The sequence below is a fragment of the Staurois parvus genome, unplaced genomic scaffold (genome assembly GCF_062004578.1).
Source record: "Staurois parvus isolate SC_StPar_1 unplaced genomic scaffold, SC_StPar_1.0 ptg000232l, whole genome shotgun sequence".
NCBI lineage: Eukaryota > Metazoa > Chordata > Amphibia > Anura > Ranidae > Staurois > Staurois parvus.
The window spans coordinates 5,247,438-5,263,706 of NW_028318028.1; the positions used below are offsets into that span (position 1 = coordinate 5,247,438).

The 16,269-nt window shown below is 40.5% G+C and overlaps 1 protein-coding gene across 1 annotated transcript; it reads right to left on the reverse strand.

The window, feature by feature from the left end:
* Positions 1-458: 458 nt before the first annotated feature.
* Positions 459-11,129, reverse strand: LOC149460276 (DNA dC->dU-editing enzyme APOBEC-3H-like). Its single transcript, XM_089679928.1, has 3 exons — positions 10,919-11,129; positions 6,114-6,522; positions 459-1,725 (listed from the first exon to the last, which is right to left on the reverse strand). Exons 2-3 carry the CDS (start codon positions 6,493-6,495, stop codon positions 1,601-1,603), a joined length of 507 nt encoding a protein of 168 aa, XP_089536054.1. The 5' UTR covers positions 6,496-6,522; positions 10,919-11,129; the 3' UTR covers positions 459-1,600.
* Between the last annotated feature and the right edge of the window lie 5,140 nt (positions 11,130-16,269).

Consider the following 16,269-nt stretch of genomic DNA (forward strand, 5'->3'; position numbering starts at 1 on the left):
TTAGGCCTTGTACACACAAAGACACACAAAGAGAATATCAGACAAATGATGCCCAGTTTTTTTTTCTGCATGCTAGTCTCATGTAAAAAATGAAGAGGTTACTACAGTTACAAAAATTCTCGTACGATAGAATGCAATTTTTTTTTCTGATGCTAGATGACCTCAGTCTAATGGCCAACATTATTCAACCAACTTCCTCTGTTCAGGTCACCCTGAACCCATCCCAGCTTGTGAAGGCTAAAAAATCAACAGAACAGAAGTGCACAGCATATGGTCTTACACTTGCATAACAAATAAGGATGTTATATATATATATATATATATATATATATATATATATATATAGTGGTACCAGACCCCAACTGCACTTGGGTATTTCCGTTAAACTCCCTCTTCCCTGTTTGAACACAAATCCACGGACCCCACCGCTGACCATACAAGACTAGAGACCACCAGACTTGAAGAAAACCAGGAAATAGACTGTTTTATTTTAACAGACACAAGATATATATATTCAAGGGAACAAATCCCCGCTCCCTGCATATTGACACAGGGCGGAGCAAACCACATCTAGCAACAAGAGACACATCAGCAGACACCCCCCACCAAGCCAATACACAAACACATACATCCCATAATAAGTTGCTCCCAAGCAAGACACACAATAGAAAAATGACCAACCCCCCCACCCCACCTATACATGTCTACACAATATCAGGGCATCTCACCCTGCACCCCTAACAGACACAGGGTGACTTACACATAAGAGGGATATGGGGAGCTAAGACAGGGGTTTCCCCACCTCTACAAAGTAAGCTGTGTTCCATGGGCCCTCCACCCAAAGTGACTCCCGTCACAATTTATATATATATATAAATATATATTTATGTTTAAAATTACATAAGTTACTAGAGTCAGTGCACTTGAAAGTCATATCAAAAGATAAATCATTCTCTTTTATCCCTCCAAAGACCTCCTGCTTTCTAGCTCTCTTGTTACCTTTTCCCATGCTTGCCTCCAAGACATCTCCTGAGCTTCTCTCATCCTCTGGAACTTCCTACCCCAGTCTGTCCAACTATCTCCAACTCTGTCTACTTTTAGACAATCCATGAAAACCCCTCTCTTCAAGAAGCCTATCCTGCCTCCAAACAACAATTGTACATTTATTTTCTCCATCAGTTAATCCCCCACTGTTATTACCTTTTGTATCTCTTGACCACCCCCCCTCCCAGATTGTAAGCTCTAACGAGCAGGGCCTTCTGATTCCTACTGTATTGAATTGTATTGTCTGTCCTTATGTTGTAAAGTGCTGTGTAAACTGTCAACACTATCTAACTCCTGTATAATAATAATAATATTTCATAAAAAAACATTAATCACTCACTTCTTTTATCCATTGCACTTGGCTGTGAAAGTTTCCCTGTGATCCGTACCAACTATACCCCCCCCCCCCCCCCACACACCACCACCTTGGAGTGTCACTCATCCCACTGCATTGGTGGGATTCTCAGTCTTCCTGTCCTATTTATCATAATATCAAGGCAAGAAGGAAAATAAGATAAAAATTCTAAAAAAATATATATCTAATTCAGATGTTGTGTTAATAAATTCTATGAAAAGCTGTATAAAGCCAACAGAAAGCTTGGTGGTAGTTTATGTGCATATTCATCCAAGGCACAAAAGGTTCCTCAGCTTCGACATAACGATTCCAGCATGTAAGAAAATCTGGAAAAAAGAAAAAAAAAATGAAGAACCATAAGAAAATATTATTTGCATGTACTGGTTAAATTGAAGTAATCTGCCACTCAGATTTGGAGACAAAAATATTGTAAATCACTCCTTTGCAGCAGAATAGCCTGGACCAGTCTTTCTCAACCAAGATGTTGCCAGAGATCTTCAGGGGTGCCGTGGCGTCCTGGTAGAGAAAGGCTGTCAGCTGAGCCCGAGCTCCCGATCCCCAGCCAAACTGTACATCAGCACTGGGAGCTGTCAGACTGCTGGTCAAAGGGCTGTGGGGGAAGCTGCATACTGAAGGTTTTGTACCTTCATGCATAGAATGCATGAAGATAAAAACCCTTCAGCCTTTAGAACCTCTTTAACCCTTTTTCCACATTGCCAACTGCCCAGAATTTGACTCAAACAGGACTTTAGATAGCTTCAACCATAGAAATACAGAATGTTGCTTGGACCAAACCTGAATAAAAGAGTCCAAGATAATTTTAATTGTTGATAAAATAAATTAATAAAAAACAGGGCTCAAAACAGAAAGCAGTGCCTTCACAGATCTATACTAGATCCAATATTGCGCTCTGCTCATGGATGAACAACCCAACAACAGTTGCTAAGCAGTAATGGAGGCTCCAGGCCTTGGCATCCAGGTACGTTTGCCTCTATCCTTTCCACTCTGCAGTGTTACCTCAGGCATTGTTTTTGGAATTGTGTTAGGACTACCCCACCCATGTTATGTATATGTGGAGAAGGGAGGTGTTCTGTAGTCTGAACACACTTTCTGTCCTAGGGTAATAATGGTGCCCCTCTATAGGTACAGTAGAGTGGCATTGGAAGTGTATTACTGCCAAGACCACAAGGTAAAAAAAAAAGAAAACAAATACATCCACCATGTCTAAGGTCAGATAAGCAGTGATATCTTAAATTTTAGTTCTTGGGTTTAGAAAAACTTTAAAGCGATACTAAACGTTCAAAAAAATTTTTTTTTTTTAACAAACATGTCTATACTTACCTGCTCTGTGTAATGGTTTTGCACAGAGTAGCCTGGATTCTCCTCTTCTCGGGTCCCCCACAGGCTCTCCTTGCTCCTCCTTTCTGTTGGGAAGCTTGCTATGGGGGCACCCTTTGCTCCGTGTGTCCATTCACACATAAAACTGTGGTTTGGAAACTTGTAGTATTCTCATTCACAGAACACTGGAGCCCTGCAGAGCTGCATTTTTTTAAAAATTGTGACAGCAAGCAGGGAAGAGAAGATCCCCCGATAGCTGTCACAACGGGGATTGGGGGATGCAGGGGCCAGTCCGTTCATAACATGTTACATTTGAAATATGTAACATATTATGAAAGGTGAAGTTATCCTTTAAATAGAACTTTTGATTCGTGGTGCTCAGATACAGTATAGTTCCTCTTTAGTGACACCCTGGGAGAAGTCAACGTATTTAGGGGTTCAACATTCAGATCCAGATATTCAGAATGGCAAAAAACTGATTAGACTTTTTTTTAAAGAAATACGTAACTGGCCTAAAAGCTATTCTTTAACCACTTGAGCTCCTGAGGATTTACCCCCCTTAATGACCAGGCCTCTTTTTGCTACTCGGCACTGCACTAATTCAACTGATAATTGTGCGGTCATGCAATGCTGCACCTAAACGAAATTTACGTCCTTTTTTTAACACAAATAGAGCATTCTTTCAGTGGTATTTGATCACCTGTGCGCTTTTTATTTTTGGCGCTATAACCAGAAAAATATTTTAAGAAAAAAAATGTTTTTGAAAGAAACAATATTTTCTCATTTTGGTCATAAAAAATCCTGGTATACCCATTCAAATCCAGTGATGTACCAGTACGTCGCTGGTCCTTGTTGGTTATATATGCTATGTCTTTTTTTATTTTTGTATGCAGCCTGTGGAGTGAATGAAAAAATGAGAAGAAATCTCTGCCAGAAAAAGTGTGTGGTATGCCCACCATTAGAATATACCGCCCTGCATCCACCCACTTCTACTGGTGGGCACACATTAGGTCACACTTTGCCACAAGTGCCAGTTCCAAGATTGAATAAATGTCTAAATAGTGGCACGCTTGAATAAAAATTGTCCACGTATAAGTGGTACCCCATATGGAGAAATGATGACACCAAGTCCCAAACTATCTTGCCACTGCTCCCCGTGTAGTCTGGGCATCCGGGCGGGCTCCACGTGACTATCTTTTCCCTCGTAAATCCGAAACTTATAAGAATAGCCTGTTGTCCTCTCACAGGTCTTCTACATCTTGACCCCATATCTGGCACGCTTGCAGGGGAGAAATTGTTTGAATGCAAGGTGGCCAGAAAAATGAATGAGGGACTCCTCAATGCAGATGTTTTGCTGGGGAGTATAGACATCTGCAAATTTTAGGTTAAGGTGATTTGCAAGGGGCTGAATTTTGTGGAGCCGGTCAAATTCAGGGTTACCCCGAGGATGACAGAGTGTATTGTCGCTGAAATGCAGAAAACACATTATACTCTCATATTTATGCCTGACCATGACAGCAGAGAACACGGCAGATGATGAATCGGGTCTGCGGACCAATACAGCCGCAATTCATTTCTTTTAGTAATGCCCATGTTGAGGGTTAGGCCCAAAAAAAATGTAAATTTGAAAACCGTAATGAGTTTCCATGCGAATGGTCTGGCAAGGTTTGAATTTGGGTTGGCGGCAATAAATTGTTGTGCATATAAAATGCTTTGATCCACAATCAACGCATACAGATATTCCGTGAAAAACAGCTCCAAAAATCAAGGAGGTATGTGAAAGACCAAGATGTACTAGACCGCTGGTACTCGCCAGTTCACCAAAAGGTAGAGCGGCACTAGTACTGGAACTCTGCTGCATATGGGAGTCATCAAAATTTACCAGAAAGTGCTAACAGAGATCAGGCCTGATTCTGTGAACACTGCGGTTTTGTGTGCAATGTATCAAGTGACAGTGACCTACTGACACTGCACTTGCTGGGGAAGAAGGGGGGGTAAGCGTAGGGGCTAAACGCAGGTGTTGGCAGGTGCTGGGGCTGATCCCGCTAACGCTGCGTTTTTGGGGACGCTATACTAATGTGAACGCTGGTATAGTGCTGACCTGATCAAAGATATTGACCCGTTCAGACACTATACTAGCAATGGAGGGTTATTGTACATGAGCGTGCTCCTGGCAATCAAGGGGTTAAATGTGATGACTGGTGTACTGACAGGCAATCTGACCCTATCTGGGAGGGGTGTGAAAACCAGGGGAGCGCGAATCACGTATATATATGTGATTTTGTGTACCCATGCCGCCCTGTAGCAGTATTTCTGTTGTAGGGTGGTCAGGAAGCGGTTACAGAAAAGGTTTGTGTTACGGCGCTGCATTACTTTAACTGACAATTGCGCGGTCATGCAACACTGCACCCAAATTAAATTTACATCCTTTTTTTCCCACAAATTGAGCTTTCTTTCGGTGGTATTTGATTGCCTGTGAGTTTTTAATTTTTTGCGCTATAAAAAAAAGGCTGACAATTTTGAGAAAAAAAAACAATGTTTTGGACTTTTTGCTATAAAACATGTCCAGTAAAAAAAATTAAAAAATCAAATTTTGTCACCAAGTTCATCCAAAATGCATTCTGCGACATGTCTCTGCTAAAAAAAAATCCCAATACGTGTAAATTAATTGGTTTCCATGAAAGTTATAGCGTTTACAAATGGCGAGAAAGATACTGGGATTTTTAATTTTTTTTATACTAATAATGGCGGCGATCAGCGACATATGGCGGCGATCAGCGACTTATGGCGGGACTGACACTGGGAGGAAACTGACTTGGGGTCACTGACATCCCCAGTGACACCAATACAGTGATCAGTGAAAAAAAAAACCCACTGACACTGTACTAATGGCACTGGGGAGGAAGGGGTTAACTTTTTTTTCACTGAAAGGGTTAACTGTGTGAGGGGAGTGTTTTACTAGGGGGCGGGGGTGTGTGCTGGACGGGAACAGGCTGATCGGGAGAGAGAAACTCTTCTCTCCCTCTTCAGCTTGTCAGGAGCTGACAGGCAACTGACAGATAGCAGGGCTGTGTGTAAACAATGCAGCCCTGCTCTCTGTCAGCGATTACCGCTAATCGCGGGGAAATGGCCGGTAATGACCGGCCGTGACCCGGCGGCTGAGACCCGCTGCTGACACCCGCGGGACAGGTAGGGCGGGCACGCGCCCCCTACCTGTTTTGCAAAACTACGTTTTAAAACGTGGTTTTGCCCAGCCGTGCCGCCCTGCAACCATTTTAATGCAGTGGCGGGGCTTAAGCGGTTAATAGCAGCCTAGTACTCAGAACCAATAGCAAATAGTATCTACAAGGTAATATCCAATTTTTCTCATATTTACCCTGCAGAGTCATGACACGAATTTTCACTCCTCTATGGGAAAGCGCTCGAACTTTAATCATTGAAGTGTGTCTGTACACCTTGGCGAAAATGATGTGCAACTGGACCAGAGGGTTGCTGGGAAGAAACGCGTTCAGCAGGATCTCCATGCAGTGGTCACACGGGCTCCATGAGATGTACCAGACAATTGTGCAGTCTTTCCACTCTTCTTGGAATCTTTCCCCAATGAAGACTTCTTCCGCGTGTTCTTCATCAGTGTTTGTGAAGTGACCTGAGGCAATTAGGTCTGCCTGCCTGTACACCTCATAGCAAAGATGGGTGGCAGGAGGATTGGTGTTAGGTCCATAGTGGTTGTAGAAAATAGCAGGGGACATTGGAAACATCCTTGCAAAGGGTTATGTAAAACAAACCTAAAAGGTACAGAATACAGATACATTTTGGTATTTACACAGTACAGACAGAATGGTAGATAGGTCAATAGATGGTTCCTGAGTGTTAAAATACCTTGTGTGTGCAACACTTTGGAGAGTCAGACCACTGCTCTCACACACAATGCAGTGGTCTGGGTGTCCAACAATACGGCCCTTGCACACTGCTCCAATCAATAGTGCTGTTCAGGAAGATAGGGCGCTATTGACTGGAGCAGTCTGCGGAGGGAATGGTTGGACTGCTGGAGACTTGATAGAGATATAGGAGATACAGTATCTCTCCTAATTTATCTATCTATCTATCTATCTATCTATCTATCTATCTATCTATCTATCTATCTATCTGTCTGTCTGTCTGTCTGTCTGTCTGTCTGTCTGTCTATCTATCTATCTATCCTATTTTTATCTATCTATCTATCTATCTATCTATCTATCTATCTATCTATCTATCTATCCTAATTTATCTATCTATCTATCCTATTTTTATCTATCTATCTATCTATCTATCTATCTATCTATCTATCTATCTATCTATCCTAATTTATCTATCTATCTATCCTATTTTTATCTATCTATCTATCTATCCATCTATTACGTATCTATCTATCTATCTATCTATCTATCCATCTATTACGTATCTATCTATCTATCTATCTATCTATCTATCTATCTATCTATCTATCTATCCTATTTTTATCTATCTATCTTTCCTATTTTTATCTATCCTATTTTTATCTTTTTTAACTTAAACTTCAGTGGGCTGTGAATAAACAAAGAATAAGTAACAAGATCAAAGACTATTTTATAAGCACAGACTATAATATCATTGTATTTGTATTCATTTTTGTTGGGGGAGGTGCATTATAGGTGGATTTGCATAATCAATTGATGTACAGTTTATCGTTTCTAGCATTGAAATCGTTGCACAGCATCTCTCTTTGAGGGGGGGGTGTATTGTAGCACCATACACATGCTTTAATGTGCAGCAGGTTTTTTTTGTGGGGGAGGTGCATTATAGTGCCACACATTATTTGATTTGTACAAGATTTTAATTTGCACTTTTTTTTGTATTTCTTACCCAGTTTAATGTGTAGTATTGGCATTGGAGCACACCATCTCTCTTTGAGGGGGAGGTGTATTATAGCACCACACACATTATTTTTGTTATTTCTTTCTTTTTTGTGTTACATTTCACTGTGTGTATTTGCATATGGTATTTCCCTTGGGGAGAGTACCTAACACTGTTTTTGGGTGTGATACCCTTAGGAGGAATTATTGCTTTTTCACTAAGTTTTGTTTGTTGATTTCCGCTCACACACCTGGTCCACTCACATCATGGTAGAATGCCCTGTAGGATTGCCTAGGCTTACCTTCCTTCCATTCCACTTACACTGTAATCTGACTATTGCAGGAATAGGGGGAAGGTGTCCTGTAGGTTTACACAACTTCGGATAGGTGTCAGCTTTATCTTAAACAGTGCCACACCCTTATATTCCATTTCATTACACATTCTAACTGGGGAGTGATAGGTGTTGGCAACAGTCCCTGCCGTTGCGCAATACCATTTATATACAGATTTCACAAAAGATATTGTATTTTCCCAATGTTGAGAAGGTAATACATGCAGTTATAGAACATAGAGTATGACTTTCTCTAAAAAAAAAACAAAAAAAAAAACAAGGCAACATAAAAAAAAAATTGAAACTGTGTTAATAGAAAGTGATTGTTCCAAGCAAGTTTTATACAAGCAGTCATTCATGTGACTTACAAGTAGACATGTGCGTTTTGTAATGAATTGATTTTCACATGAAAATTTGATTTTCAGAGATTCAGATTTATCCAAATCTCCAAATGAACACAGTAATAAATGTCAACAAATCTTAAAAAAAAGTTATAACAAAATTAATGAATGCATTTGTTTCATTTGGATGACATCATATGGTGCAATAGTAGTTCGCACCCATGGGGAAATTGATAAGAATTTTGAATGTATTTGATAATTTGAGTAAAGTTGTGATTTGAATTGAATTTGTAATTGTCACAGTAAGTATGTTCAGTTCTACAGTCTAACGCAATGCTTAGGTTTGAAAAATTCGGGGCCATTGAATTTTGCATAATTTATTCGGTTGCGTCCGAAAATAGCAAAATGTTTTTGAATACACTGTGTTCCAAATATTATGCAAATTCTATTTCAGTGTCACAAAGATGAAATATTTTGTTTTTCAGTTTAACTCATGGATGGCATTGTGTGTCAGAGCTCTTTTGATCACTGAAAACAATCTTGGACACCTGTGATAATTAGATTGGCCAGTGAGCCCAATTTAAGGAAAAACTACTAAAGGAGGGTGTTCCACATTATTAAGCAGAGCACCATTTTCAAGCAATATGGTGAAGAAAAAGGATCTCTCTGCTGCCGAAAAAAGAGAAATAATTCAATGCCTTGGACGAGGTATGAAAACATTAGATATTTCACGAAAACTTAAGCGTGATCATCGCACTATTAAGAGATTTGTGGCTGATTCAGAGCACAGACGGGTTTGTGCAGATAAAGGCACATTGAGGAAGATTTCTGCCAGATCCATGCATCGGATCAAGAGAGCAGCTGCTAAAATACCATTACATAGCAGCAAACAGATATTTGAAGCTGTTGGTGCCTCTGGAGTCCCACGGACATCAAGGTGTAGAGTCCTCCAGAGTCTTGCAACTGTGCATAAACCTTCTATTCGGCCACCACTAACCAATGCTCACAAGCAGAAACGGCTGCATTGGGCAGAAAAATACATGAAGACTAATTTTCAAACAGTCCCGTTCACTGATGAGTGCCATGCAACCCTGGATGGTCCAGATGGATAGAGTAGTGGATGGTTGGTGGACGGCCACCCTGTTCCAACAAGGCTGCGACGTCAGCAAGGCGGTGGTGGAGTCATGTTTTGGGCCAGAATCATGGGAACAGAGCGGGCCGGCCCCTTTAGAGCCCCCGAAGGTGTAAAGATGACCCCTGCAAAGTATGTGGAGTTTATGACTGACCACTTTATTCCCTGGTACAGAAGGAAGAACTATGCTTTCTGTAATAAAATCATCATCATGCATGACAATGCACCATTTTATGCTGCAAAGAATACCTCTGCATCAATGACTATTATGGGGATAAAAGGAGAGAAAGTCATGGTGTGGCCTCCATCCTCCCCTGACCTCAATCCTATTGAGAACCTTTGAAGCATCCTCAAGCAAAAGATCTATGAGGGGGGGAGGAAGTTTACATCCAAACAGCAGCTCTGGGAGGCTATTCTGACATCTTGCAAACAAATTCAAGTGGAAACTGTCCAAAAACTCACAAGTTCAATGGATGCAAGACTTGTGAAGCTGCTATCAAATAAGGGGTCCTATGTTAAAATGTAACGTGACCTGTTAAAATGTTTAAAAAGTGAAAATGTTGTTAAAAGTTTGATTGAAATAGCTTTTGATTTCAGTAAATATGCTGCAAACACAACAAATGACAATTTTCAGTTCTTTACAACCTATAAAGTGTTTTGAAACTTACTGTGCGTAATAATTTGGAACAGTGCATTGGAAGTTTTTTATGTTGAAAAAAATACTGTTATCATTAGGAGGTTTGTTCAATAAAATGTGAATTGTACTCTTAATAGTTGATAACATGAGAATTAGGCTGACTGTTATTTACATCAATTATTTAGGTAAATGAGAAAAATATAATTTGCATAATAATTTGGAACACGGTGTATACTGTATGAATAACAAATCCACCCAAAATATTGAAATGAAAACTAAAATACACACAAAATTTTTCACATCCACCCAGACTATTGAAGATATATAACGAATTCTGAAGATACAAAATTAATTCCGAAAACAAATCAGTGCAACATAATGAATATAATGAAACTAAATTCTTCAATAAACGAAAGCATCCGAAATTAAATGAAAATTTCCAGCAGGCACATGTCTACTTACAAGCTAGGATGGTTTATATTTTTTTTTTCAGTAATAGATCTAGGTATGAAGAAATAACATAACAAAAGAAATTGTATTTTCCTAACTGTATGAAGTTAACAAATGTAATTATAGAATTCAGAACACGACTTTCTATAAAAAAAAAAGACACCAAAGAAGTGAAAGCATTGTAATAAACAATGATGGTTCCAGCAGTGTTATAGTTTGTTTCATTCCCAAATATAAATTCAAAATTAAAAGAAAAGGGACTCACAAACTGAATATTATAATTATATGCATTAACCTCATATGAAATATGGTATTTTTTAGTTACTTGTTTAATCATGACATAAAAATTAAAAGATATTATACAGAGTGGATGAGTTGGTAAAAAAAAACAGAAAAGGTAAGATCGATAATTACTTACCTGGTGTGCTGTGTGTCTGTATATCTTTGGTGAACGTTTTGCAGTCTAAAATGTTTGTATTACACAGCTATATGTAGTAAAGATGCAATGCTGATCTGTGCTCCTCCTTATTTACACTGTCACTGGAACAAACTGGTTTGGAGGGCTAAAATTGTTGTGTATCTAAATATATTGTTCATTGTGATTTCAGGATCCTTTGATTCCCTATCATGTGAAATTCTTAGGTCATGAATCAGTTCCTTGTTCTTTGATTAAAAGGTTTTTCTTTGCAAGAACAAGATGTTGTGTCACGAATGAGAAATGGAAACTGAAAGTAGAATAGAACAGAGAATAGAAAGTAGGAGAATGGAAAGAAGAAAATAACGTTTTAGATTTGTAATATGAGTATCTCATTTTCTACTGATGGAAAATTTACCTTTGTCTAGTCAATCCATCCCCCTTTGTCTAGAGGTGCTGGGAGGTCTCCCTAATTTATTGGGGCATAGTCATTCTCTCTGCATTAAATGGTGAAGAGAATTATTCCATTATCAGAGGGGTAAGGCAGTCTCCCTGTTTCTAGTAGCCATGGCCATCTTCCATGTGTCTACTGGTGGTGATCCTTCTCCCTGAATCCAATGGTTGTGGTCAGTCTCCCTGTGTTTATTGGTGTTGGCCAGTTTCTCTGTGTCTGGTAGCTGTAGTCAGTTTCCCTGTGTCTAGTGGCGGTAGTCAGTCTACCTGTGTCTAATGGCTGTAGTTACTGTCTGATAGTGGTAAGTCTTGCTTGTCTAGTGGTGGTGGCTTAGTCCATGTATGTTATGTTGATGGTTAGTTTACCTTAGTCTAGTGGTGGTGGTCAGTCTCCTTATGTTTGATGACAGCGATTGGTCTCCTTGTTCCTAGCTGCAGAGACCTGTATGTCTGAGTCTATCATTAGAAGTCAGTCTTCCTTTCTCTAGTGAAAATGACTAGTATTATCTGTCCAATATTGGTGGTCAATTTACATGTGTCTAGTTGTAAGGTCCAATTTCTCTGTGTCAATCCTTGGAAGACAGTTTTCCTCGGTCTGGTGGTAATGTTCAGTCTCCCTGCATCTAGGGGTAGTGTCCATTCTCCCTTTGTCTAAGGGAAGCTTAATCTCCCTGTGTCCAGTAGTGGTGTTCAGTCTCCCTGTGTCCAGTAGTGATGTTCAGTCTCCCTGTGTCCAGTAGTGGTGTTCAGTCTCCCTGTGTCCAGTAGCGGTGTTCAGTCTCCCTGCGTCCAGTAGCGGTGTTTAGACTCCCTGTGTCCAGTAACGATGTTCTGTTTCCCTGTGTCCAGTAGTGATGATCAGTCTCCCTGTGTCCAGTAGCGGTGTTCAGTCTCCTTGTATCTAGTGGGAAGCTTAATCTCCCTTTGTCCAGTAGCGGTGTTTTGTCTCCCTGTGTCCAGTAGTGATGTCCAGTAGTGATGATCAGTCTCCCTGTGTCCAGTAGTGGTGTTCAGTCTTCCTGTGTCCAGTAATGGCATCTGGTGGTGGTGGCCAGGATCCTTTGTCTAGCAATGATGGCCAGGTTCCCTAAGGCTAGGGCTGAAGCCCCACACAGCCACATATTGTTTTTAAATAGTGACAGTGAGTGGGGGGAGAAGATACCCCATTTATTGTCACTAGAGGCAGCTGCTACAGGAGTGGGAACATGCTACACGTTCCACACATTTTTAACATGTTCCCAAAGGTGAACTTATCCTTTAATGTTATAATTCCCCTATAACTGGCTCATAGACTAAGCATGATCTTCCAAGACTTTGTATAATACGTAGGTAAAAGTAAAACAGTCATTCTGTTTGTCATGTGTTTTACTTTAAAATTCTGGAAATGTACCTCTTTTTTAGCAGAACAATGTAGGATCCTGTAAAATAGTAATAAAACAAAGTGAGCGCTTCCTGGTGTAGCAGCTGGCATGTCAAGGTAACCAAATGAAACCCACAAAGTACAGTATATATAATAAAGTGCAGCGCTAAATAGTCAATAATATGATCACGGGGTGATTTCAATCAAAGCAAGTCTGTAGACAAATAGAGTAGTAACATCCAAGTGAGCCAGAGATCCAGATGATGGTGCTCAGAAGAAGTGATAAAAATGCGCACTTACCAGATACGCATAGGCTATGCGCATTGAAATATCCTCCTCTGGGTGTGTGGTATGATGAATAGGGGTCCTCCTTCAAGGTATGGGCAGCTCAGTGGTGTGTGGGTGAAGACTGTAAATCTAGAGGTCTCCTTTAGCATCGACTGTGTCTGCAACCTGCTTACAGGGATTCCCTTGCTTTGGGTACTGTGTCAATCAGCAAAAACATAAGTAGCCATAGAAAAGGTGCAGTAATTTTTTAAAAATAATTTTATTATAAATCACATTAAAATGAGAGCAGAAGGTAAACTGACCGTTTTCTAAGATGGCCGCCGGACCACCTCGTGGCTCCGTCGGCGTGACGTCACAGCGTGTTGAGCCTCCTGAGGCCCTTCCTCCTGACCACCCTATAGCATAAATACTGCTACAGGGCAGCACAGGTGCATATGTATGGTATGTATATATATATATATATATATATATATATATATACGTGATTCACTCTCCCATGGTTTTCACGCCCCTCCCAGATAGCGTTAGATTGCCCTTCAGTACACCTGTCATCACATTTAACCCCTCAATTGCCAGGAACACGCTCATACACAATAAACCTCCATTGCTAGTATACTGTCTGAATGGATCAATATCTTTGATCAGATCAGCACTATACCAGCGTTCACATTAGTGTAGCGTCCCCAAAAATGCAGCGTTAGTGGGATCAGCCCCGACACCTGCCAGCACCTACGTTTAGCCCCTACACTTATCCCCCCCTTCTCCCCCAGCAAGTGCAGTGTCAGTAGGTCACTGTCACTTGATACATTGCATGCAAAACTACAATGTTCGCAGAATCACGCCTGATCTCTGTTAGCACTTGCCGGTAAATTTTGATGACTCTCATATGCAGCAGAGTGCCAGTACTAGTGCCACGCTACCTTTTGGTGAATTGGCGAATACTAGTGGCCTAGTACATCCTGGTCTTTCACATACCTCTTAGTTTGTAAGCTCCAAGGGGCAGGGCCCTCCTAACCCTCTTGTTTTGAACTGTATTGTTGCTGTATTGTCTCCCGTTATATTGTGAAACACTGAGTAAACTGTTGGCGCTATATAAATCCTGCATAATAATAATAAAAATAACAATAATAATACCAGTACTGCAGTATGACTTGGCGATGTGGCGAGTCCCATAAGTGCAGTACAAGCTGGTGCGGTGGCGAACACAAGTATTGTCCCGCAGCCACCAAGAATTCGCACAAAGGCCTGTAGAGCCCCAAGTATCCTTCCAGATGTGCTTGAAAATCCCGCTTGACAGCCCACAAATACTGCAGCACCCGTACTTCCCCCATTCATTGCCCAATCTGGAATTCAGGTGGAAATAGCAAATGTAACTACTGCCCTTGATTTTTTGGAGCGGTTTTTCATGGAAGATCTGTATGCGTTGATTGTGGATCAAAGCATTTTATATGCACAACAATTTATCGCCGCCAACCCAAATTCAAACCTTGCCAGACCATTCGCATGGAAACTCATTACGGTTTCCGAATTTAATTTATTTTTGGGCCTAACCCTCAACACGGGCATTACTAAAAAAAATGAATTGTGGTTGTATTGGTCCACAGACCCGATTCATCATATGCCTGTGTTCTCTGCTGCCATGGCCAAGCACAGATATGAGAGTATAATGTGTTTTATGCATTTCAACAAAAATACACTCTGTCGTCCTCGGGGTGACCCTGAATTTGACCGGCTCCACAAAATGCAGCCCCTCACAGATCACCTTAACCAAACATTTGCAGATGTCTATACTCCCCAGCAAAAAATCTGCATTGATGAGTCCCTCATTCATTTTTCTGGCTGCCTTGCATTCAAACAATTTTGGGGTCAAGATGTAGAAGACCTGTGAGAGGACAACAGGCTATACTTATAAGTTTTGGATTTATGAGGGAAAAGATAGTCACGTGGAGCCCCCCAGATGCCCAGACTACATGGGGAGTAGTGGCAAGATAGTTTGGGACTTGGTGTCATCCTTTTTCCATATGGGGTACCACTTATACGTGGACAATTTTTATTCAAGTGTGCCACTATTTAGACATTTGTACAATCTTGGAACTGGCGCATGTGGCAAAGTGTAACCTAATGTGTGCCCACCATTAGAAGTGGGTGGATGCAGGGCGGTATATTCTAATGGTGGGAATACCACACACTTTTTTTCTGGTAGAGATTTCTTTTCTTTTTTTCATTCAGTCCACAGACTGCACACAAAAAAAAAAGAACATAGCATATACAGTAATACCTCAGTTTATGAATGCCTCTGTTAATGTAATTTTAGGTTTACAAATGAGAATCCATTGAAAATAATGCTTAGATTCCAGAGGGGTCGATGATGGATTCCAGGTATCACTCATAAACCTCAAATAAAATAAAACCTAAACATAGTGTATTATCTTAGGATAACATAAGTGTGCCACTCATGCTATATGCAAAATAAACAAGTGCCACAGCAATCATGAACATAAAACTAAATAAAATGAACCCACTGCACACGGTAAGGTAAAAAATGCATAATTACCCCAAGGTAAACATAACCAGCATTGAATCCATATGTGGAATAGAGCTTCATCAAAATGCCATATGCTTCTCTGGATACTCTTCCACAGACCTCATAGACAGATCAGGGGTCAGTATTATGATCAAGTAAAAACACAATTTATTGTATCAACTTACATAGAAGAAGGCTGAAATCAGCATCCATAATGGGAGAAATAAAGACTACAATCGGCGTCCACATAGAAAAAAGAAAGTCTCAAAGCCACCTCCAATAGTGGTAAATGGAAGTCCTCAGGGATAGGAACAGCTGCATGTACCAGAACCCAAAATGGCCACTGAAGCACTTCCGGAAACGTCAGTGCGTCACTACGGCACATGCCCCGGACGCGTTTTGTCACATCGGACTTTTTCAACAGGGATACAGACATATGTAATCATAGACCTTATATACCGGCTAACAAAAGGGCAAACGCCGGCGGCGGCCATCTTAAAACATGGAAAACCGGACATAAAAAATTCCATAAAAATTGAGTGGAAGACCACCACGATAGCAAGAATGACAATAAAACTCTATATAGCATACCTAGCATGTATACATCAAATACAACTAGGAAATAAAATAAAAAATAACAAATAAAATAAATCATAAATAATAAAAATAAATACCGTATTTGCCGGCGTATAAGACGACTGGGCGTATAAGACGCCCCCCCTACTTTTC

Bases quoted from the DNA above. Each gene is read 5' to 3' on its own strand.
- LOC149460276 (XM_089679928.1), bottom strand. From the start codon at position 6,495: ATGTTTCCAATGTCCCCTGCTATTTTCTACAACCACTATGGACCTAAC. The intron at 1,726-6,113 runs GTAAATATGAGA...TCTTTTTTCCAG, and splicing joins TCGTGTCATGACTCTGCAGG to ATTTTCTTACATGCTGGAAT.